The sequence below is a fragment of the Phalacrocorax aristotelis genome, chromosome 1 (genome assembly GCF_949628215.1).
Source record: "Phalacrocorax aristotelis chromosome 1, bGulAri2.1, whole genome shotgun sequence".
Classification (NCBI taxonomy): domain Eukaryota; kingdom Metazoa; phylum Chordata; class Aves; order Suliformes; family Phalacrocoracidae; genus Phalacrocorax; species Phalacrocorax aristotelis.
This window is the reverse complement of record NC_134276.1, coordinates 94,501,986-94,527,732: the sequence shown is the minus strand read 5'-3', so window position 1 is coordinate 94,527,732 and position 25,747 is coordinate 94,501,986. Positions and strand designations below refer to the sequence as shown.

Below are 25,747 nucleotides of genomic sequence, written 5' to 3'. Positions count from 1 at the left end.
GTCACCAATCTTCAAGAAGGACAACAGGGAGGTCCCAGGGAATTACAGGCTAGTCAGCTTCACCTCGATCCCTGGGAAAGTGGTGGAGCAGCTAGTCCTGGACACCATTTCCAGGCACTAAGGACAAGAAAATCAACAGGAGTAGTCAGAATGGCTTCACCAAGGGGAAGTCACGCTTGACCAACTTGATAAACTTCTATGATGAAATGACTGGCCTGGTAGATGAGGGGGTAGCCATGGCTATCATCTACCTCGACTTCATTATGGCCCTTTAAACTGTCTCCCATAAGATCCTCATAGACAAGCTGCTGATGTACAGGCTGGATGAGCAGTGAGGTCGTTTGAAAATGGGCTGAATGGCTGGGCCCAGAGGGCGGTAATCAGTGGAGCAAAGTAGAGTTGGAGGCCAATGACTAGCAGTGTACCCCAGGGGTCAATACTGGGTCCAGTCCTGTTTAACATCTTCATTAATGATATGGATTATGGAGCAGAGTGTACTTTCAGCAAGTTTGCTGATGACACAAAACTTGGAGGATTGGCTGATACACCCCACGGTTATGTTGCCATCCAGAGGGTCCTTGACAGGATGGAGAAATGGGCTGACAGGAACCGTATGAAGTTCAGCAAGAAGAAGTGCAAAGTCCTGCGCCTGAAGAAGAACAACCATATGTACCAGTACAAGCTGGGGGCCACCCAGCTGGGAAGCAGCTTGGCAGAAAAGGACCTGGGGGTCCTGGTGGACACCAGGTTGAACATGAGGCAGCAATATGCCTTTCCAGCCAAGGTGGCAAATGGTATCATGGGCTGCACTAGACAAAGTATTGCCAGCAGGTGGAGCAACGTGATCCTTTCCTTTTATTCAGCACTGGTGAGGCCACATCCAGAGTGTCCACTTCCAGGCTCCTCAGTGTGCAAGAGACATGGACGTACTGGGGAGAGTCAGTATGTCCATGTCAACAAAGGGCCACGAAGATGGCTAAGGGACTGGAGTACCTCTCATATAAGGAAAGGCTGAGATCTGGATAGCCTAGAGAAGAGAAGGCTCAAAGGGAACCTTACTAATACATATCAATACCTGAAGGGAGGGTGCAAAAAGGATGGAGCCAGGTGCTTTTCAGTGGTGCAATAGGCACAAACTGAAACACAGAAGGTTCCTTCTGAACATCAGGAAACACTTTTTAAATTAAAATATAAGGATTGGGCACTGGCATAAGTTGCCCCAGGAGGTTGTGAAGTTTCCATCCTTGGACCTATTTAGAAGTCCTCTTGACGCGATCCCGGGCAACTCGCTCTGGATGACCCTGCTTGAGCAGGGGGGCTGGACCAGAGGAGCTCAACCTCAACCATTCTGTGACTCTGTTTATTTATTTTTCAGTAATGGTGTTCTTTATACGCACAGGGACAGTCAGACTTCTGAAAAGATTTCCATGGTGTTAATATATGGCAACAATCTCCTAAACACTGCACGGAGTGGATTTTGTAACCAGTGCTTTCAAAGTCTCTATCCCTTTATAATGAAACCCACTGATTTGCATCTAGTTGTTCCTAAGAGTTGTAAAGTTTTAGATTAATCTCATCATCAGAACCTTGTCCCACAAGTGATCTCTTTCAAATTATTGAAGGTGCTACTCATGGGAAATGCTATTTGAGAGAGTTTGGGTATTTTATAAATGAACAATCCATTTCAATGTGCACTTTCACTGGACATTAGAAAATTGGTATTAAATTAGCTTATTTAGTTAAAAGGAACACATGTGACCACACATTTGTTCTGAGTTAGAAATTCCAAGGGAGAAGTCATGTATGTTGCAGCTGAAATGTATAGAGTTTCCATGGACAGAAAACACTTGAGTCTGCCTTTGAAACAAAGTCTTAGGCTTAGGGGACTTAAGACCAATTAACTGAAGGTGTGAAGTTAATGCACAGAAGTTAAACTGCATTAAACTCCCTCGTGGAAGCTCTCACTCAGAAATAAACTGGTTTTATTTCACTGGAGGTTAATCCCTCTTGGATGAATTTATGTGCATTAACTCCCAGCCCTAAGTTAATTCATTTGAACTTTCCTGAGCTTCCCCTTTCCATAAGCCTTCAAAAGCCAAGGACTAAGTAGTGCTTCTCTCCAAATACAGAAGCATGAAGGATAAACAGATTCAGAGAATTCATAATTACCTGCCCACGTACCAGTATGGCAGGCAACTAGAAACTGGACTAAAATCTCTGGAATTAAAAGGTGGGTGGTCTTCACAGAGAGGGAATGCACAAGAGAAACCCACTTATAAATCCTGCTTATCTGGAGAAAACAGAAAGCAACAAGTCTACATAAAGACCAGGATCAGCAAGTAAACGGCTGTGCCAGAGGATACAAAGGCAAATTCAGAAATGCTTGCAGATAAAATTTCTTCTTTCTTTATTTTTACCTTCTCCCTTACACCTTGTAAAGAAATGTAAATACTCAAGAAGTTTCCTGTCTCTTCACCAGGAGAAGTCAGCCCAAGGGATACTGGGTCAACTTAAATGTGAGAAGGGCAGACTTGTCCTTCCTTAATGTGTAAAAATGTACCCATAAGACAGTCACCAATTCATAGTTACTCCTTGCTAACATGCAAGCACATGAATGATTTATTTCAGCAGTCCTACTGACTTCAGAGCAACTACCACATAAATAAAGGTATGTATGTGTTTCAGTGTTTGCAGGACTGTATCCTAAAAGAATAATGTTCTGGTGCCTGATCTTATTAGGTTAATACCTTGGAGTCTCCATCAAATTCTCTTCCGCTGTAGGTAATCATGTTAAATTTTTTCCCCCTAGTTTATATCAAGGCATTACCACGATTCCCAGTCTAAACACATACTCTGAAATGTGACAACAGTAATGCATAATACATTAGAAAAATATTTATTAGAGCTTGCATAGAATTAAATTTGTGATGCTTACTAAAATAGATGTTAGAAAGTGTGCATCTTGCCAGTACAACTAGGAGCTTACACCAGAATTGCTTACTTCTGCCTATTACTTTATTTCCGATTTATCATGTTTTGGAACAATCTGGTGAAATTTCAGTGACCAAAGGAACGTGCTTGCAACATTAATATGCAAAGTGAAACACAATTAGCTGCCATTCTTTTCCTATTGTTCCTTTCAGATTTTTGGCTTCTCCTGAGTAGAAATTGCTAAATACAAAATTATGCAGTGTTTTTCAGTACATATTCACAGTATAAAATTTCATATAAAACCTGACCGTGCCATTGCTCAGACCTACCTGTTTCTGCAGATAATCTTGTTCTTGTGCTTCTCTTCTCAAAAATCATGGCCAAAGATTTTCCTTGCATCAAAGGCAAATACTGGAACATGAAAGTTGAAGGCATTTCTATTTTACCATCATTATACACTTTACAATGTGAAATACTGCTTTCACATTTTAATTAAGCATTAGAAAAGTTGAACAGGTGGTTTTTTAACCATAGCTTTGTTCTTCTGCCCTTCAAGGAATTCATTAGCAGTGGAAAAGTTAAAGGGAAAGAAGTAATTCTTGGGGCAAAATGCAACTGCATTTTGGCACTCAATTTGAGCTAGCATTAAGGAGAACTCTGATACTAATTTAATCCCATGCAGGGAAGTGTCTTCCTTTTCCTACATTTAGTGCTGCATGTACACCATGTGTCAATGGACAGGGTTAGCTGACAACAGGGAGTTATCTGGGCAAAGCTGTTTAACCTTTTCACTTGTGAAATCCTCTGAAGTATTTAAAGAATACTTCTGAGCACTTTTCAGGAAGGCTCTTTCATTTGTATCACATGATTTACAGCATTTAAGAGGTCAGGTGATGTTGTTTAGGACAAAACAGCTGAATGGCTCACTCCCAATAGTCTTCACACCAACATTTGTTTCAACATCTGAGTAACCTAAATGACAGTTAAAGCATTTTACCTCTCCTTTGTGCTTTATCCTTTGTTTCAACTCTGAGGCCATCCACAGCAAATACTTCAGCTCATCTGTCGTGTAGTTCTGTAGAGTAAGGAGGTCACGACCTTTCAGATGAACACTCATTTGAGCTGGTGGCCCATACCTGTGTCAAAAGAGCAAAAAATATACATCTCTCATCATTTGACACTAAATTGTACTCATGCTAAAGCCAATGAGGAAGCAGCTGAAATGTCTCCCACTCCCCTCATTTGGCCCAGCTGGATCAGCTTGATGGCCTGCTAATTACTGTCAGACAGACACAACATGCCACTATGCACTATATTGATCACCACCATAATGGTGTCTCAAATCATATTATAAACTGTAAATTAAATGTAGTTTCTTTTGCCTTCTGATATGCATATAGCTTGACCGCATGCTGCCTAATCAAATAAACCCAAATGCATAAAGCCATTCAGGGCTTGGTGAAATGGCTTACGCATAGACCGCAAAGCTGCCCTTTGGGGATCCTGGTGCTCCTTCTCCCTCCTTCGTGCTTTGTGGATGAGTAGACGCTTGCCATGTTCCACCCCACCAATACAAATGGGGGTATTTCTATAAATGTGCAAGAAATCACTTGATAACACTGGGGAAGAGGGTAAAAAGATCCAACAAAATAGCCATGTGTTCTGGTCCTTCTCCCACCACACAAGAAATGTTCTGGGCATGTGAAGTTATTCAGTGTATTCTGGCCTCCTAACAGATTTATGACTACAGAACCACATGAAATGGGGTATGAATAATCACCCACAGAAGTTACACGATCAAATTTCCGCTAGCTTAGATGAGGTGTCGTAATGAAAGTCACATCTAAGCCTGTGTTTCAACAGGCTTAAGATTAATAAGGGAGAGTGGCAGCTTAGCCCCTTCTCTGGCACTGTATCCACATCCCTCCTTAGCATAACACAACCTGCACTGTTCTTTTGCTAAGGTTTGGATGGGTACAAGCTAAACATGCCTTTTGAATTAAAGGCAGCATTTTTAGACTGCTCTGATGGAATGGAGACCAAACCAATGGACTGAGTGCAGCTACCGCTCTCATATTTCCAAGTAGGCTTCCCTTTAGCTCACCTTTGAGGCCAGGCTCAGTTACAGCACCTCACAAGTGCCACATCTAGGAATATTCAAGAAAAAAAAATAGAATTTCTGTTAATTTTTCTGTTAATTCCAATGAATAAAAGCCCTGGTAGCAGATAGGCCTATTACAGCTTCTAAAGATTTTGGTGTTATATTAGTTAAATCCGAGGGAAAGATTTTTTCTGGAGAATTCTGTGGCATAGTTTCCAACTAAAACTAGAGGAAGAGACCAGCTCTTAAAGGAATGGTACCACACATTATTACTGTCAGTTTGACATCACAGTACAAACTGCACAACTTTTTAAATCATGCAGCAGAATTTTTTACTTAACTGAATATATCTAAATGCTGTGTGTTTTCCTTCTGGACACCTTAAAAGTGCTTTAGATACACATTATACCATTGCCATTACTAAGATGACTTTTTTCACAGTGAAAAGGATTATGTGTAGCAGCAGAAACACGGAGAATATATGAAGAAGTAGCCCATGCATATGCCCTGCAGGTTAATATTGCTGGAACTCAGTATTTGCTGTCATGTGTCAGGGCAGTGTGCTCCAGAGATTACGCAGGCTGCCAGAGGCTCCACTGCTAAGCTAAGCACAAAGCACCACAAAGATTCCCATAAATGTGCACCATCAGGGTCCGATCTCTGCACAGGCCCCCAAACTACAGGAGGGCTGGACTTTTCTGTAGCGCTGTGCAGATGAAGGAGTGGATTTCTTGCTTTCTAAGTTTAGAGTAATGTTGCCTGTGTATATTCTTAGAGTGTCTCTGAAAATTGATTCTTAAGTTAAATGTAATCTAAACTGTATGTGTGACTTTAGTAATAAATATTTGTGGTAGTACCATTTAAAATAATAATGTGCATTTTCAAGCCATAAAGACTAATCTTCACAGCATTACAACCATTAGTAAAATAAAGTTACATATTTTGCTATAAGTGTTATCCTTCTGTCCCTGTGCTTGCTTCCAACCCGAGGTAAACAACCTAGAAACATTAGGATGCATCCAAATGCCCCATTTTTAAATTTGAAGTGGGTGTTACAGAGCTAGAAAAATTATTTCCTGTACTTCCATATTCAACAGCTGCAGAATAGAATATACCTGACATTGTAAGAAAGGCTGGCTCAGGTAGCTTCTACCATAGCATGTAAAACAGCCTACTGAAGCAAGCTATTGAAATCCAGCCTTGAATACCAAGGCTCTTAGTTGATATTCAAGGGAGAGGCTCTAACTTCAATGTGTATATTCTGAAAGAAATTAGTTTCATAACTGTGACTTTTTTACTGTTATTATTTTTCAGAACAGGAATTTGCTACTCTATCCAGTTTGGGGAACAAATACATACTTGTCCTGTTTTAAAATCTATGCAATTTTTTGCTGCTTGGTCACTCTACTCTCCTTCACTGCATTGTTTCCAGAGGAGTTTTGATGCTGCTCTTTGAGTTTCTAATTGCAGCCTACAATTCCTTCCAGGGAGTTAGAGATTGTCTAATCTCAATCTGCCAAGCAGAAACTTCTGTTCATGGGTCTTGTTTTACCACTTGGCACAATTGAGAAGTGGACTGAGAAATACCCACCACTAATTTCTGCACTGGTAGATAGTGAAGTACTAAATTTGGTTACCCGGACAGGATTTGGAATTACCATCCTTGGAGATTTTCAAGACATGGCTAAGCAAAGACATAGCTGACCTCACATGCTGTTGTCAGGCTACAAGCAGAAAGTTGGACTAGAGGTCTGCTCCTGACCTTTATGTTCCCATGATGACTCTGTTTTATTGCTATGACCTTCAAGAAATGCGCTCCCTTCCCTGTTGTCCACATCCTCTGAAAGAGAGGCAGAAGTAGACAAATAAATTCCAGAGAAGGAGCATGAGACAAGATACCAAAGTTAAAATGTAACAGGCAGAATTGCAAGGTCAAGCAGTTGGCTTATTCCTTCTGAGCAGTGATAGCAATTACTTTGGACTGTTAGCACAGATTGGTAAATATTAGGTTATCCTGAAGTATCAACCTTAGTGTGCTTAACTTGTAATGCTCATAGACAATGGTGATAGCTTATGCCAACGTTACAATATAAAGTTAAAAAAACCCTAAAAATAACAAACATTATGTGGGGAGCTTAACAAATTGGATTACTTTATTGGAAAACCAGCTTTACTGCAGTTGCTTTCCAAACGTGTTTTTCTATCATCTCTGATGTAATGTAGAAATGATAAATAAAAATTACTTATTGCGTATTAGGATTCCCGTGAATGTGAAATTCTCATATATTGTTCTCTAGAACTAACCATTTGTTACATAACACTGTTAATGCTATTCTTATTGACACTGACATAAAAACATATGAAGATGTGGAATTAAGTTTCAAGTCTTTAATTTTAACTCGATTCTGGAGATGTGACAAGCGTGAGAAGCAGCTTACTGAAACACTGTCATACAAGTACTTTTCTGAAGGCATGGCGGATGGGCACGTCTATGCACCTGAAGAAAAAACGCAAAGCCAGTCACAGAGACAGGTCTACCTGGTTAACTTTGAATGCCATATCACATCATGCTTTTCCTGCATGCCTCCAGTGTATACAAAGACAAAAAAATACTGAGGTGGAGATTCACTTTGCAGCTTCAAGGGGAGAATTTCCCCCCGCAATACTGGCCCTGATAATTGTCTAAATGCGTATTTCCTGTACTTTATTCAGATAGTTATTTACTGATTGTAGTACCTGCAATGTACACTGACCTCAAGAAGAAACATTCCTTCTTGACTTTGCTACTAAATCACACAGAAAGAATTAACAGCATTTCACAAACATTAAAAGGGAAAATCCTCCAGTCTCCTGAAGACACTGGGCTTGCTGCCTCAGGAGGCAAAAGGGCGCTAAAAATAAGGGGGAGGGGGGGAAGGTGCCTTTCTCTGAAACACTCTTTCACAGGATTCAACTGTTTTTGACTCCAGATTTCTGACTAAACAGCACTGAATGCCAGACAAAGCTAAAGGATAAGCTTACCAAAAATGTCTCAGCAGCTGCTTGCTGGTTGATGTTAGTTTTGCAGTACTGAAGAAGTTCCTCATGTTAAACAGCATCTTCTGTTTGCATTAGACTTCTCTCAGTCCCGCAAATAAAGTTAACAGAAATGGAGGTGCATGAAGCAGAGAGCCAACTGTGCTGCTGTGCAAACAAGGGAAGACCAAGAAAAAAAGTCTTCACTTTGGTTGCCCCAGCCAGGGCCGGGCCTGATCACACTCTACAGATAGAGACTTTTCACAGGGCCCATTGCACCACTTGAAGTTTGTGCTCTTCTGCACGGGCCCCTCCTATAATACCTGTGTCAACAGCATTTTGTAGCAATTTTGTGTTTGTTAAACATTTGTTCAGGAGCATGTGCCAACAGAAGAAGGCAAAATAAGACTTGTCAGAGTGCAACATGAGCGGGGTGGCTACCTTGGGGATGGGACTGCAACTGTGGGGGCTCCCCAGCACCAGCACAGCCTGGGCAGGGACTGATGGCCCCATGCTGAGCCAAAACAAGGGTCCTGGGTCCACGGGTGTTGGGCTGGGCAGGGCCTTTAAGGCTTATTTGTACCCTCAGGGCCCTGACAAGAAGGGAGAAGGGCTACATCAAAAAATGTATATATTGCTGGGTTTTTTTGGATCAAGTTTTCAGTTGTGCTATAGTAGCATTAAACAGCCCTCAGTGAGGCCCAGAAACATAAATATTGCAGCCTGCATACCATCTCCTCACGTTAAATTGCTTTCTGTATAATCTGATGTTGGTCAATTGCTAAATACTAAAGTGATTTCATTTAAATTTCTAGCTTCAAATGTAATTCCTAAAGAAGATTTTATGCCACCTGCACTGTAGGTGGTTTTGAAATATGGCCATTACTTTCTCATTTCTTCCTCTGTATAAGGAGAGGCATACTTGCATAAATCAAGGTGATGGCATATCTATAAGAGATGAAGATATGTTGAAATTGCAATGTGAGGCTGATATAATTAAAACATATTGAAAAAAAAAAAAGATGTTTGACTTCCCCAGAGAGACTGCCATGGGTGATAGCTCTTGGTAGGATTTGTCCAGGACCCCTCATGCCAAGCCAACCCTGAGATACTTGGAAAACATAGCAGCTGCCAGGGGAAATGTCAGGGAGAAGCAGAACCCAATGGAAATTAATGGGAATGAAAGAGCCAGAAGAACTGCACACAGAGAGTAAAGTTTGGCCACAGTTCCCCTCTTGGTTACCCTTCTCTGGGAAATGACTCCCATGGCCTTCAAGCCCAGCCCTTGCAGACTGAGTGTGTGTCACTAGTGTCACCAGGAGAAAAGATGGTGGGGAAAGAAAAGGTGGCTGAGGTGCCAACACCCCCAGTCCTATCCTGCAGCCCTGCAGGGAGGGGACAGTGCCAGTACCCCTTTGTCAGGTGGCCCCCGGACAGGGACTGCCCAACCCCAGTTCCCAGGTGGACCAATTCCTTCATAAGCTCCTTTGAGTGACAGCAGCACCAGGTGAGTGGGGGGAGAGTCGGAGCAGCGTCGGCACTGCTGTTGGTGCAGTGCTCTTCTCTTACATTTGGGGTGACAGCAGCATCTCTCAGCATGGAGCCCTGGAGCCACCCCCGGTTCCTGCTAGCTGTCCCCAGGCTGCCAGGGCTCATTGTGCTACCATGTTAAAAAACTGACTCATTCGTCTCAACACCATAAAATGCTTCAATGTTGAAATCAGGGTTGAATTGGTTTGGCATATTTCTATATTCCAGAGGTTGGTATTGAAAATGGACCAATAGTAGTACATGGGTTGAGACACACTGGTGAAGAGAGAATAATGTAGTGTAAGAGAAAAATAGATTAGGAATAGAAAGGAATTATATTGATATAGTAATTTAATATGAATGTAAGGCCTCTTTGCTTGCTGAGCTGGCAAGGTCAAGGAGGCTGACCCTTTATACTTCCTTTCTTGAGGAGAAGCAGCAGTCAGCGTAGGGAAACGAAAGAAAAGCATTTATGCAGAAGTGGCTGTGCGGTGGTGCAGGAATTGTGCCCATGCTGCTTCCTTTCAGCCTGAAAAAACCACCTTGGGAGGTCAATGTCCTTTCACAGCTCATTCTCCCCCTGGCCTCCTGGCCTGAGGAAGCTCCTGACCTTTGTGCCTCTCTTTTGCAGACTAGGGCTTCAGCAGCTGGGGCACCTCAGAGGGGCAGAAGCTCCTCCCCCGCAGCTCTCTTCAACCTGCTGCACCCTGCCATACCCACAGTTGCATCTTCCAGTAGGTACATGTCTATGTGGACACCTCGGACTATGTGGCATAACTGGACCCCTGCTGACACAACTTCTGCTTCATCTGCATGCAGTGGTCATCTAAAACCAAAGCCAAAAGCCCACTTTACCAGCCTTTCCAGTCCATCCTGCACTGCGTGGTGGCCAGCAACAACTTCTAGGAGCTCAGCATCCAGCCACTTGCAGGCACTGCTTGAAACTCTTTCCTTCTCCCATCATTCCTTGTTCAAAGACCTCCTTACCAGGTCAGCCATCTCAGGCAGAGATACATTTGTCCCACTTAGTGAGGTGACTCCCACCTCTCCCCACTAGATGTTGCCTTCAGATAGGATCTCACAGTCATAGAAACCAAAACCCTGTTGCTGACACCTTCTTCCTATGAATGTCTAATCGCTTCATAACTCTTTTATATTCTTGGCATCCACGGTATCTGGTAACTACAATCTCCAGCATCACTTTGTACAATAACTTTTGTTCGATTTTATTTTGAGCAGCTTTTGCTGGGTATCCCCTTGCTCCAGACATAGGTGAAGCAGTTAGGGCAGAAAGGGACAATCAGAGGGACAATGGGATTCGGAGAGATGAAATCCCTGCCTCATGTAGGGGCAAAAATCACAAAGACTTTCTGGTCACTTTTGAAAATGTGGCCACCCTTCTTTGTGAGTACTTATATGGATACCCAATCTTATGCACCAATAACTGTATTGATTAAACTCTGCATAAAACAAGGCTTAAATTGGTTGTCCAGGCTGCCAGCTGCAGCCTGTATCGGAGTACATCATCCTGAAAGTAAGACCTTTTTCTTTGGATGACTTGGCATATCTGTAACACAGAAGAATAGCAAGAAAACAGAAATCCATAACTGACTGTATTTTTTTGGGGGGGAAAAGCTCTACTGGGAGTTTGGGACTGCACATTAAATACGTTTAAAAGGCTACAAGCCCCTGGATTTATTCCAGTGGGGTCTGCACAACTGCCATCACCTAAGTATCCCTGGCTGGGTGGAAGATTGAAGGTCTTCTCATGCACCCCATCAGAATACTTTACAGGGACATCTGGGTGAACCAGAGCGACCATCAAGCAGAGGAAGCTTGTCTTTTAGGACAGGAGAACCCCAGTGGTGACAAATTTTCTGAGTTACGTTCTGTTCATCCATCCGTGGCAGAGCAGCCCCTGCCCTCCAAGCACTCAGCATCAGCAGTTGTGTCAGGAGCCTGGCTTGGCTAAGCAGGGAGCTCAAGGCAGAGCCCCAGTGCAAGCTGGCTGCTTCGGGAGCTGTAGGCAGGGGCAGGCTACAGAGGAGGGACACAGAAACCATGCCCAGGCACGTAGGGACGGTGTCAGGAAAGCAAAGCTCTGCTGAAGACGAGACTCGCAAGGGGCCTAGAAGGGAGGCGAGTCTTCTCTGTACAGCACCCGTAAGCCCGCTCCTGGCGTGCCCTGGCCGGCTAGGGGCCCCCGCACACGGGGAGGCACGGACAGACCGCCGCCAGCCCAGGGGGACTTTAAAATGGCGGGGAGGGAACACTCGGCCCCCGGCGACCGCCCCGCGCCGCCGCCGGCAGCCAGGGGGCGCTCCCCCGTCCCGCCCGCCAGCCCTCGGGCCGGGCCTCCTGCCGGCGGCGGGCCGGGAGGCGCCGCGCTGTGCCGCGCAGCGCCGCTCTCTATGGCCGTTGCCCGTGGCAGGGCCTGTGTTTACTTCCGGCAGGCCGCTGCATGGGGAGCCGGGGGGGTTGTTGGCTGCCATGGCCGAGCCCGACCCCGCTGAGGAGGACGAGCTGCCGGTGCCCGGTGAGTGGCGCCGGTCTCTCGCAGGAGACGGAGCTTGCTGGGCGGCGGGCCGCGGTGGGGCGGGGTGGAGAGACCTCGTCCGCCCATGGCGGTCCCCGCCCGCCGTTGGGCGCCATCACCGGCGGCCCAACGACCGCTTCCCAGCCCCGCCGTGCGACCGCGGCCCCGGGTCACCCCGCTCCGCACCTCTCGGCCGCCTCCGGCTCCCTCCGGCCTGGGAGCGCTGGGCGGCGGGCCGCCGGCTGCCGGCCTCCGGGGAGAAATACGTACGCTGACGTCAGAGATCAGACGGGGTCAGCCTTGCTGTCGTCACCGGCGTAGTATAGTGGTGCCGTGTCAAGCAGGCGGGTTTTTAAACTTAGTAAATGAGTTTTGGTCCGTGGTTTGACCTACGGTGACTTTTAAACAATTGCCCGGTGCCCAGACAGCAAGCACCTCGTTTATGTTCTGTGAGGTTTAATTTTATGAATTGGTAGGACCTAATGTCCAAGCTGATGGCTTAGGTTTTAGATGAGAAATTAATGAGATATGAAGGACATTTATTTTTGTATACATGAATATTTTTTCATATTAATGCTGCCGAAGGAAAAAGAAATGAACCAGAGAGCTCCACATTGGCATGAGTGCCAAAGACATCACCGTAAGCATGCTCAAATAGCAGCATGGCTCGCTGGCTGGATTTTTAAAATGAAACCATGTTTTCAGATGCATTTTAGGATGTCTGGTTGTAGGTGTGCCTACATAAAATGAGGCAAATCTCAACCCTTTCTTTAAATTTGACTGCGTGAAGGCTTGTTTTTAATAAAATGGTGAAACACATGGAGAGAGGTAGGGCATACAATTGTATGCATGTTTGTGGAACGTGGTACATAGGATAACATGTCACTTGCAAATATGGGAGACTTGTGCATTACAGAATAATTTCGAAGTACATATCAAATTTATAGTTCAAGTGAGAACTTTGTGTTTTGCAGCTGGGATGCAGCGTATGAATGAGAATGAAACATCTCAGTGTATTTATTTTCAATTAAATAATGTTACTATCAAATTACATATAATTTTATGGTAGCAATATAATATTACTCTGTGTATTTGTGCTATTATAGCTTACATGTTAACAGAAAGTTTGCAAATAAAAAGTTTGGGTTTTTTCTTTGTTTGCTTTATCTTCCAAAGACTGATTTTATGCTTAAAGCACAAGTTTTGATATTTTAAAATAGGAGATCTAATTATGCTTTGCCACGTTATCTGCATGGCTTTTGGCAAATTATTTAACTTTTGAGGTAATTTATTTTGCTATAGAATTAATATATTTTGTGTCAAGCCACATGCTGGACTAAAAGGTGAATGAATAGTTAACGTTTTATGTTTTAAAACAACAGTGCTGACACTTTTGAAATTAGGAAGTGTTGAGAAAACTAGGCAGATTACAAGGGTGGAGGAGCTGTCTGGATTTTTTGGTGGGGGTGTTTTTGTTTGAGTCGTTTAGATCATGACCTTATGATCCAAGATGGTTGTGCCAACCTGTGTTTTGAAGGCTAAGAGTTTTGATTTTTAGGGGGGCATTTTTAGAGCACATGTATCTTTTCAGATGGGTGAGGAAGAGTGGTCAGTTTGGGGCCTGTCACCTCTTTATAGTGTGTGTCTCTCTCTGTAATCCAATTTGGAAAACCTGTTTGAATTCAACTGTAAATATGAGAGCTCTTTGTCTCGACGTGCTTTCAGGATGAGCTTTTTATTTTACTTTCGGAGGGCAGTTATTCAGGGTTCTTTTTTCTTTCTTTTAGGCACCTAGTAGTTTTTCTTAGCAGGTAGAGATAATGTACATTAGTGTACTTTAAAATAAATTATTGTATCTGTGGTTGGTTGACCTTGGCTGGATGCCAGGTGCCGTCCAAGCTGTTGACTCCCATCACTCCCATCTCAAGCCTATCACTTCCCCTCCTCAACTGGACAGGGAGAGAAAAACACAACAAAAGTCTTGTTGGTCAAGATAAGGACAGAGAGTGATCACTCACCAATTACTGTCACAGGCAAAACAGACTCGACTTGAGGAAATTAATTTATTGCCAATCAAAAGTCAGAGTAGGGTAATGAGAAATAAAACCAAATCTTAAAACACCTTCCCCCCACCCCTCCCGTCTTCCTGGGCTCGACTTCACTCCTGATTTCTCTACCTCCTCCCTACCAGCAGCACAGGGGGATGGGGAATGGGGATTGTGGTCAGTTGTTTCATGTTGTCTCTGCCACTCCTTCTTCCTCAGGCGGAGGACTCCTCACACTCTTCCCCTGCTCCAGCCTGGTGTCCCTCCCATGGGAGACAGTCCTCCATAAACGTCTCCAACATGGGCCCTTTCCACAGGCTGCAGTTCTTCATGAACTGCTCCAGTGTGGGTCCTTTCCATAGCTGCAGTCCTTCAGGAACAGACTGTTCCAGCGTGGGTCCCCTATGGGGTCACAGGTCCTGCCAGGACCTGCTCCATCACAGGCTTCCCATGGGGTCACAGACTCCTTCAGGTGCATCCACCTGCTTTGGCATGGGGTCCTCCATGGGCTGCAGGCAGATATGTGCTCTATCATGGACCTCTGAGCAGCAAAGGGACAGCCTGCCTCACCATGGTCTTCACCACAAGTCACAGGGGAATCTCTGCTCCTGCACCTGAAGCACCTCCTCCCTCTCCTTCTTCACTGACCTTGGTGTCTGCAGGGCTGCTTCTCTCACATATTTTCACTCGGCTCTCTCCCAGCTGCTGTTGTGCAGCAGTTTTTTCCCATTCTTAAATACGTTATCACAGAAGTGCTACTGCTGTCGCTGATGGCCTCAGCTCCGGCCAGCGGCAGGTCTGTCTTGGAGCCAGTGACATTGTCTCCGTTGGACACATGTGAAGCTTCTAGGAGCTTCTCACAGAAGCCACCCCTGCAGTTCCCCTGCTACCAAAACATTGCCACACAAACCCAATACAGTGTCCTCAAAACACAATATACCAGCAACGATACGTATTCTATTGGGAAACTAATGGAGATTAAGAAGAATCAGAAGGACTAAAATGTGAACCTGAAAACGAAGTAATCTTCGTGAAACAGAATAGAAGAAAATGCTTCAGCGTTTAAAAAAAAAAAAAAGTGCAATTGAATTAATAGGAAATGACTGTTCAAAATGTATGAGGCAAAATTTGTTTTCACTAAAATTGACATTGTATTTTTGTGTTTTAGAATCAGGTGCTGTTTTCACATTTGGAAAAAGCAAATTTGCAGAAGATATTCCTAGCAAGTTCTGGTTCAAAAATGACAAGCCTGTACATATATCATGTGGAGATGAACATACAGCTATTGTTACAGGTCAGTATTTAAAAAATGGAGTATATGATAAAAGGTTATATATTTGGACAGCTTGGAAAGTTATTATTCTTATTTGAATAATGAGATAATATATCAAATGGGGTTGTGGAGAGGAAAGGGTGCTGTTCTGAGGGGGCTATCGTATGCCTTTGAAGTTAGTGTGAGGTCACTGAAGGTTTTCACAAGACGTGCCCGCGAACTGTCATGAGTGAATTGATAATAACTGAATGTGTCACACTGGATTTAAAGCAAGCATGACATTGTTCAGCTTGAATGTTTCCTGTGAATCTGACAGTATTTAGCAGACAATCTTAAATATAGAGGTTTCTGTCGAGGAAGTAAACAGTAACTGTTGGACACAATCAACAAGTTCATTAGGAATCTGTCTGAAACAATAGATAAAATTGTATCTCAGAAATTTAGATTTGAATTACTGTTAACTGTCAAGTGAAAATAACATTTGAAAGAGCAACTCAAAAAACTTCAGAAAATCCTACTAAAATCAGAAATAAATTGCAAAAGCATTCAAAGAAGCTCAGGTGCAATACAGTGAGCAGTGTATTTCTTTGAAAGGGTGGAAGCAATACCCATTGAAGATCTTATTCACTTTGTTTTACGTGGAAAGGACTACTCTTCTGTTGATGAGCACGTGTGTCGATTGTATTGACAATCAACTGCTAATAGATAATAAGACTTTGTTATGAAATTTATATGCGTATTTTCAGGACTTTTTTATTGGAATGTGTTCATTTCTCATCAATGCCCAACTGATCGTTGCTCTTTAAATAATTTCTTGAGGGTTTCTTGCTATGTCCCCAAGTAAAGTTGAAGGTACTGGATTTTTAGAATGAACAATTCCAGGCATGATAAAAGAGTATGGATTTCGTGGACTACGGAACATCTTGAAGTGAAGTTATACAATGAATTTTTCAAGCCTAACTTCATAGAAGATGAATTATCCATGAATAGTTTATGTTTTGAACAAACTTAATACTTTTTCTCAGATTTAACCACTTCTATTGAATTGCCTGTTTTGTAACATTAATCGGAATGTGGGTGCACTGGGAAATCTTCCTTTCAACATTTTTTTAATACATCCTTTTGTATGCCACACCCAGTTTGAAATAATGTTAGTATAATTCTAAGTTTAGACTAGTCAGTTTGAATTGCCTCCTTGAGCTCCCCCGGCATGTGCCTGTGCCAGCACTGTTACCCTAATTGGCAACAATCCCCTAATTCCCTTGTCACTGTAATAGTGATAAAGCTTTTGAAGAAGTCAACTTGCAAAGGTTTGCATGCAGCACCGTTTCTCTTCTATCTCCCCTTCTCTCTGTTATTTTAATATATATACAGCATGTTTCAGAAATGTCTCTGTAGCTGTCTTTTGCTGTTGTAGTGTGCAGATAAATCACCAGGGAAACTTCTAGCTAATCAGATCTTTATTTTCTCAAAGCTTTTGAGGAGAAGGAACTGTAGAAGCATAGGTACACAATTTCTTTAGTACCAAAAGGTTTTTTGGAACATTGTAAAGTAGAGGCAACAGTGAGGGTAAAATATTGATCAACAACAAGCAAAGGTAGAGAAACCACAAGGGTTGTACAAAAAAGTGAGGGGAAACAGAAAATCTTTGTCCCTCATATGTTCTTCACACCTGTGCATGCCCGTGTGCACTGCACGTTTCTGCTGTTAGATGGAGTTGGATGATACAGTGGAATTACAGCCCCGGGTGAAAGACATTGAACTGCAGTAACACCTGGAATAAAAGCTGCAGAAGTGCATGCCAATAATGAATTTACTGAGAAGGGTACAGACCTTGTGGGAAACCAGGAGCTTCTTGAGATCCAGCTGAACCTGAACTGGAAGAGACAAAAGACAAACATCGCTGAGGAAAGAAAAGTGTCTCAAGCAGGTGTGTGTTAATGCATGCTTCATTTTATATTCAGTCTTTATTTACAGGTCACAGAATTCCTCCCTCTGTTTGTTTTGGTTTGTTTTCCCCACCCCCTGGAAGAGGTAGTGGCACCTGTGTACGTAGGGGACAGTGGGAATATCAGGTAGATTCAAATCTGATAGAAATATGTCAGTTTTACACTAACATGTCACAACAATCATAAGTAAAACAATCAGCCAAACTGATACAAAACATTCCTTAAAGCTGGGTTTGGGCAGGAGAGATGGGTACATCTAGCACTTAATTTTGACTGAATGCAAATGAAGAAAATGTACAGGAACTAATATTTAGCATTCAAACAAAATAGTCAGAAATTTTCAAATATTTCTTTAATCTAATCCAGCATCAATATTCCCATGTTTTAGGAAGAAAAGTATAAAGTAAATATAAAACATTCTGTTCTTTGGCTTTCTAGGTCAGGAGTTAGAGTCCAAAATTTTGTTTGCACACTGTGGCTGTATGTTAGAATAGAAAGGACTAGTGATAGTTACTTTGTGTTGTGATAGTGACTTTGAGTAGTCTTGCTGAGCTAGTTGGAGGAGCATTTCCTCCTCCAGTTTTTGGAGCTGGAGATTGAAGTCTGTGTTTTTTTATTCATTTGCTCTCTACCTTTAGCACAATCTTCATTAAAATATTCAAAAAGGAATTCTTTTAAGCAGTTGTCTTTAGTTCTTTATTGTGGTCATGAGCAGTATATCTTCCAACATCACTTGTAATGCTCTTACTAATGCTTCTTGCTCCATTTCTGTATTTTTTTTGGCACAAGAATACTGACAGACCACTCCCTGCATCTTTTATAACTGCAAGTTTTGGAAAGCAATTTATTCATCCTGTTGGGAGCTTATGTGAAATAAGTGATGTTGCACATATTTTTAAGAATCTCCTCCCAACACCTTACATTAATTTTGTTTTCTACGAAAGTCTTAAAGTTAACAGCTGTCTTATTGTTTATTTGCCTTGATTAGAGTATCCTAGGCAGCTTGCCCGCATTTGATCAGAGAGACTGATCCTGTTCACAAGGGGGAAAATAGTGATGACAGAAGACACATTTTCTGAACTCAGCTCTGGAGAGAATTGAAATCCCCAATGCAAGAGGGTAGAAGGAAAGAAAGAAGTTACCAAGTGTAAAAGTAGGAGTGCATATGGAACCACAAGATAGTATGCTCATAATTTTGAGTTTTGTAAGTCATTAAATGTTCAAAAATTTACATCAAAGAAACCTTGGAATCTCTCCAGGTCTTTGGACACCAGATTCCTTCTATTCTTTCTGCCTGCCACCAGGCTATGAGAACATGGCACAGTATCTTTTACATCAGCTGCAAGGGGAAAAAGAAAAAGTTTAGTACATATTGGTGTTGATCTTTGATATGTGCTGGTTTTGTTTGTGTGATGCTAAATGTCCTAAGCATGACTGTTCTTATTGCTCAATAAAGCTTTTATTTTGAGAATAACAAATCTGATATCATTCCCATTTTCATGAGACGCAGTGGAGTTGTATACGAATTTTAAATGAACTGTTAACGTAGTTTACTCATAAAATAGCATAAATTAAAAAAATTATACTCTGTCCAAAATATTACCTTGTAAGTTTTCTTCAGCTATAGCTTCTCAGTAGAATCTTGTAATAAATGTTCATAGTCTGTACACTGTCTCCTCATTTTATTTCCCTCCTACACTAATATAATTTAGAAAGCAAAGTGGGGAATATGTGAAAGACCTTTAAACATAGTTTATATGAAACTGGGCCTGCTGCTGAATGAGGTGGGAGCTCTGGTGAGGCAGGATACAGACAAGGCAGATTTACTGAATGCTGCCTTTGCTTCAGTCTTTACTGGTAAGGCTGTCCCTCAGGCATCCCAGCCCCCAGAGGTGAGAGAGGAAATCTGGAGAAAGGAAGACTTCCCCTTGGTTGAGGAGGATTGGGTCAGAGATCATTTAGGCAAACTGGATCCTCACAGATCTATGGGCCCTGATGGGATGCACCCGCGAGTGCTAAGGGAGATGGCAGATGCTGTTGCCAAGCCACTCTCCATCATATTTGGAAGATCATGAAGGGCAGGAGAGGTGCCCAAGGCCTAGAGGGTAACTAGTGTCACACCAGTTTTCAAAAAAGGCAAGAAGGAGGGCCCGAGAAACTATAGGCCAGTCAGCCTCACCTCCATCCCTGGAAAGGTGATGGAGCAGTTCATCCTGGAGGTCATCTCCAGGCATGCAGAGGAAAAGAAGGTTATCAGAAGTAGTCAACATGGATTCACCAAGGGGAGATCATGCTTGACCAACCTGATAGCCTTCCATGATGGCATGACTGTCTGGGTAGATGAGGGGAGAGAAGTGGGTGTTGTTTACCTCAACTTCAGCAAGGCATTCGACACTGTCTCCCATAACATCCTCACAGGTAGGCTTAGGAAGTGTGCGTTAGATGAGTGGACAGCGAGGTGGATTGAGAACTGGCTGAATGGCAGAGCTCAGAGGGTTGTGATCAATGGCGCAGAGTCTGGTTGGAGGCCTGTAATTAGCGGTGTTGCCCAGGGGTCCTTTCTGTGTCCAGTCCCGTTCAACATATTCATCAATTACCTAGATGAAGGGACAGAGTGTACCCCCAGCAAGTTCACTGGTGATACAGAACTGGGAGGAGTGTCTGATACATCAGAAGGCTGTGCTGCCATCCGGCAAGGCCTGGACAGGCTGGAGAGATGGGCCGAGGGGAACCTCATGAAATTCAGCAAAAGCAAGTGTAAGGTCCTGCACCCGGGGAAGGAACAAGCCCATGCACCGGTACAGGTTGGGGGCTGACCTGCTGGAAAGCAGCTCTGTTGAGAAGGAGCTCGGAGTGCTGGTGGACGGCAAGTTGACCATGAGTCAGCACTGTGCCTTTGTGGCCAAGAAGGCCAGTGGTGTCCTGGGGTGCATTGAAAGGAATCTGGCCAGCAGGGTGAGGGAGGTTCCCCATCTACTCCACCCTAGTGAGACCGCATGCGGAGTGCTGCATCCAGTTCTGATCTCCCCAGTTTAAGAAAGTCAGGGAATTACTGGAGAGAGTCCAGCAGAGAGCTATGAAGATGACCAAGGGACTGGAGCATGTGTCTTATGAGGAAAGGCTGAGACACTTGGGTTTTGTCTCGCCTGGAGAAGAGAAGATGAGGGGGGATGCTTATAAATATCTGAAGGGTGGGCATCAAGAGGATGGGGCCAGACTCTTTTTATTGGTGCCCAACGACAGGACAAGGGGCAATGGGCACAAGTTGGAGCACAGGAAGTTCCACCTAAATATGAGGAAAAACTTCTTTCCTTTGAGGGTGCTAGAGCAGTGGCACAGGCTGCCTGGAGATATCATGGAGTCTCCTTCTCTGGAAATATTTAAAACCCGCCTGGACACAGTCCTGTTGTTGTCCAAAAAGTGTATTCGTTGCCCGGTGTGCAATGCGTCAATAATCACACACTCCACAGAGATATTGCTAATTTATTTCAGGGTTGCGCAAACCTGGGTGCTTGGTTGTTTTCCACAAATCAAGCACACCGAAGCCAACTACCTCATTATATTTATACAATAATCTAATATATATTCTGCCTATCTAATACATATGCATTCCAATCTACATAGGTTGCATAATGGCATTAAGTCACTCCTCTTGGCTCCGCTTCAGATCCTTCTGCACATGCCTTCCTCTCTTCGGGGGTCCTTGGTGGTCTTTACAGATGAAGCACCCTAACATTTTTTATCCATACATATGGTTGCATGTCACCTAAGAACAATTCAAGGCCATTTTCTCTTGCTAACTCTCGTTTATTTTCTTCCAAAAGGAATGTTTGTCCTTGATTAAATGACCATGATATCCTGTCCCTAAGCTTAGGTTAAATATTAAAACATCAAACAATGCTTGATCAAAAAAAAAAAAAGGGTCTAGATTCACGCTAATTAAACATAGATAATACCTCTTCTTTCTAAGGGGGCTTGTTCTTTTACACTATGCCCCCTGCTCTGGGTGTGCCTGCTCAAGCAGGGGGGTTGGACAAGATGATCTCCAGAGGTCCCTTCCAAACCCTACCAGTCTGTGATTCTGTGAACACTTAGCTGCCTGCTATAACCAAGAAGCATGTTGAGGATTTCAGCTGGTATATTTTCATCAATCCTAGTAGTCCCTTTCTTTATATCATGTTGTTTCCTGTTTGCTGCCCAGAGTCATTAAAATAATAATTTTGTAATTTTATGAATTATGAAATTCATAATTTTATGAAAATAGGGCCTTCTGCAAACAAAATTCTCTCGTATTTCCTGGCCAGCTTAGATTGCATCATGTCTGTTCCAAAACCTGATTTTCTTCACAGGCCCAGAAACGTTACTTTGTTACAGGCATTTGTTTAGGTTCCTCCTAGTTTTCTTATTTTCTGTTACACTGCTAAGTGTTGAAGACTGACATTTTACAAAAGGCTGTCACTCAGTTGCAAAAGAACGTGAAAAAAATTCCTCTCATCTATTAAGCTCCTTGACTTACAAAGCAATGCCTGAAGATTTGAAGACTGGTTTAAGAAACACCAGGTTACAGGATGAAAAGCATGACCTGCTGAAATTTTGAATGGATAAAAGAGAATGTGCTTAAATTGAATTATGGAAGCTTGGCATCATATTCCCACAGGAGTATGACTGTCTTATAAAGGCAGTTGAAAAGTATAAACCAAGAATACAAGGAAGCATACATCAATATAGGATGCCATTTGCTAATAAAATTTCTTTCTGTTAAGGTGCATTTTGCTCTCAGAGACAGACAGCTCTGCAGGGGTTTTGACATGATTGCATTATCAAAATTGGGATGGTGATATAAATGCTATTAGTAAAACACCACGAGTGTAGACTTGACCTCAGACTTTCTTCCAGTCCAACTTTCTTGGAAAGACATAATATTGACACATAGCCCCATGTTCCAAAAATTACCAAATCTAACAATTTGATTGGAACTTTAGATACTAGTTATTGTTAGTTGTTGGTGGTTTGGGTTTTTCAACTTTGTGTTTATATTTAAGAAAATAAATGGATTTTTTTAACAGAGTAAGTATTTTTGTTATATTTTAAACATTTCAGTATCATATTGCAAAGTCTCTCTAAGCCATTTTGGCATTATTATGTGGAATTGCAGTTATGTGTTGCAATCATGTGATAATTGTTGATTGCTAGGGTGACAAAGTTTATTTACATGACAGCCTTGCGGTGGAGTCTAACTCACAAAGTTCTGCAGACCTTCATCAAAAGTAAACAAACTGCTTTTAATAGTTGTAAAAGGGTTTGGGTTTTTTTTGACAAATCAGTTTCTGTTGTTTTGGAAAGATTTCTGTTGGCACAAAGGTTTTATCTTTGGGTGTGAACTTCAGAGCTTTACAAAAGATAATTGTTTAAAAAAATGAAATTAAATTAAATTAATTCATTTTAAGGTATTGTTAGTAGCCGGTTATGGCTGTCTAATTTGCATGCCTGATGGCAAAATTTTCATCTGTTCATATACCATTCTCATAAAAAAAACCACTGGTTATTCAGCATTACAAGAGTTCATTGTTTGTAATGGTAAAACCTGCAAGTTCAATGACATGTCATACTGGTTTCTGAAATATGATTCTAGTATTGCTCCTATTGAAGGTTTGTAATCTAATGTTTGCATTTAGGTTTACAAAACTCCCTGACTGCATGGTGGTTTTATGCATTTCTTCTTTACATGCAGAGTAACAATACAATTTGTAAACACATTTGAAAATTTATCAGAAACTATGTTCTCTAGAAGTGAAAATTTGTAAATCATTTTAAGAGAAGACATTTAGCAGAAAAAAGAAATGCCCCTCCCAATAAAATAAGCTGAATATTACAAATCTGTGTTTGTGTTATTTATATAGCTACAGTATTCATTCCTGCTCAGTTAAATGTCCTGTTATTTTATAAGTAGGCCTGTAGATACTGTGGTTTCTGAACTGCAGGGTGTGTCCAAGAGCACAACATTTTATTTTCTGAAGAGCACTTTATCTGTGCTGTAATTAAAGGAGAGGATGTTTGTTCTGTTTTTGGTCGCTTCTTCTGGCTGGGGATTTCTTACTTAAACAACACAATTACTGCTTCTGTGCTGAAAAATCACAAGGACATTAATTACTGTTTACACTTAAGTATTGAATTGACTAATCTTAAACCTTACATTAAAAAGGAAGTAATAAATAGCATAGTGTGTGAATGACCGTCTTCTCTTGTGTGAGATATTCAAACACTTGTATGGATTCTGACTGTGCATTTTTTTTTTTCAGGGAATGGTAAACTATACATGTTTGGCAGTAACAACTGGGGCCAATTAGGACTGGGATCAAAGAACACTGTCAGCAAACCAACATGTGTTAAAGGTTTGTTTAATTTTTTTGTCTTTTTGACAGGAGACCCTTGTGAAAAGGTACTTTAAGATGCAGTTCCAAAATAACTGATTCTGCTTTCTTTGCTCATCATGTGTAGCGTATTACTGCACAAGCTCATAAAGGCAGCTTAAAAGGATCCCTGACTGATTTTCCATCCATTCCAGATTCTGAGTCCTTTTGAGTCTGAAGATTAGTTCAGATACATAAAATCCTGTCTTTTTTGAGGGCTCTTATTTTATGTAATATTTGCCTTTTCTGACAAATGGCATCTTCACTGTGACTGCAAAGACATTGATCAGATGCTTGGCCTCTGCAGTATTGTCTCTGCATTAGAAATCAGAGTTCCAACCTCATTGTGTAACCTTTGTATTACTTTTGTCTTAGCACCTTCATAAATTAAAAAATCTATCAGGAACTTTATACAAGTACCGCTCCATTTTTAGCAATTATAAGAAGTGCCCAAGGGGGCATAAATGTTAATATGTTTGTAGGAAGCAGTAAAATAAATGCCCATATTCTTTCATGTGTTGTAAAATATGTTTTCATTGCACTGTTATCTTCTTGATCTTTTCTTGCTGGTTTTATCTTGTCAAACAAAACTAAGTCAATACTTTTTCCCTATCCCCTTACTTATGTCAAGTCACATCTATCCCATTAACACATTTCTTTTCACCATTAAATGTTTATCTTCATTCTTTCTGCCAACAGATCGATCTGTTAGCTTATTGTTAAAAACAAATTATCCTGCTTGTTCAAACTCTTTTCTTCCTGATTTAGTTTATTCTGCTGTCCTTTATCTGCTTCTCTCTCTATTTCACTTCAGAGGGAGAATGCAGCTACTCTCAGGTTCACATCTTCTGTCAGCCATGTGAGAGATTGATTCTTACCTTGGCTTGAACGGATCGGGTGTCAAGTTTTGGTTTTACTGTCAAATTGCAATGGATAACAAAAGACAAAGAGATGGTGACAGCAATTCAAAGCAGACCTGGCATCCATTGTAAAAAGTCACAAGGCGAGGTATCTCCTGCAGTAGGCAGCAGGAGAAAGTCTTGGAGCTTTGCTCACTAGCTTTCAGTCATCCCTTGGCTTTGGGAATGCAGTTGCAAGGACACATTTCAGATTCTGCTTGAGGCCAAATGGGTGGCTGCATCTTTTCTGAGAAAATTTTCTGGGACTTGAGTAGCGAATAATGAAATTGGTTATGAAAAATTGCCAGCAACGTTGTAAATGTAGCATGGCTTATTAAATGCAGTTGATTAGCCTAAGTGGGAGGAAGGTTAGAGAGCACAGGCTTCTGAAGAGCTGAATAGGATCATCTCTGAAGTCAGAGGCAGAGTTTTGGGATATAAAGCAGCAGGAGGAAGCCAACATTGGAAGTGTTATGGTTCCAGCCTGGTGGTGATGGTAGGTACCCCATAGGATAGGCAAGACCCTGAATTTAGACAATGTACGTTTTGTGATAGACAGTTCATGCTTAAGTAGATAGATTTATTCAGTGACTTGGTAGAAGGGACTTTAATCTGAATGTTATGGAGCTGCGGGGAGTTGATTTGGAAGGACTGAAAAAGGGTTTGTGGAAGGGGTGATGGTTATTGTCTTTGTCATGGACTAGTGCAGTGGAAAAGCAATTAGAGATACATTATATAAAAATAATGCTGTTTTAAGAGCACTGTATAGGGCACATGGAAATGGCTGACAGAAGATATTGTTGGCAGTGATCAGTAATGGGAGAGACGATGGAAAAGTTAGTGAGACTTTTTTTCCTCTGTTTCTGAAATGGGGTGCACTGGTCATGGGAGAAAAGGCACTTCAGTATTCTCTCTTTCCCATCAAAATAACTCTTGACGCTTCTCGCGTGCATTCCCAGTCTTTCACAGTGACCAGACTGCAGAGAAGTAGATGCAATGGGTGGGTGGTGATTGAGCTGAAATTGAGACAGGTTGGTATATGGAAAAATTTTAGGTAC

The 25,747-nt window shown here is 42.1% G+C and overlaps 2 protein-coding genes across 3 annotated transcripts in view; one reads left to right on the top strand and one right to left on the bottom strand.

Annotated features, from left to right (window-relative positions):
- OTC (ornithine transcarbamylase) overlaps window positions 1-8,212 on the bottom strand; it is a 31,805-nt gene extending 23,593 nt beyond the window's left edge. The window contains exons 1-3 of the mRNA XM_075098089.1: window positions 8,054-8,212; window positions 3,929-4,067; window positions 3,261-3,342 (exon numbers count right to left, since the gene is read on the bottom strand). Coding sequence (XP_074954190.1) covers window positions 3,261-3,342; window positions 3,929-4,067; window positions 8,054-8,130 — 298 coding nt within the window. The 5' untranslated portion in view covers window positions 8,131-8,212. The remainder of the gene's footprint in view (window positions 1-3,260; window positions 3,343-3,928; window positions 4,068-8,053) is intronic.
- Window positions 8,213-11,920: 3,708 nt separating this feature from the next.
- Window positions 11,921-25,747, top strand: part of RPGR (retinitis pigmentosa GTPase regulator) — a 51,609-nt gene continuing 37,782 nt past the window's right edge. Inside the window, exons 1-3 of one of the 2 annotated variants that reach the window (XM_075098080.1) lie at window positions 11,921-12,113; window positions 15,327-15,452; window positions 23,680-23,772. In XM_075098080.1, coding sequence (XP_074954181.1) covers window positions 12,068-12,113; window positions 15,327-15,452; window positions 23,680-23,772 — 265 coding nt within the window. In that variant the 5' untranslated portion in view covers window positions 11,921-12,067. The remainder of the gene's footprint in view (window positions 12,114-15,326; window positions 15,453-23,679; window positions 23,773-25,747) is intronic. The other variant, XM_075098070.1, reaches the window with a different exon arrangement.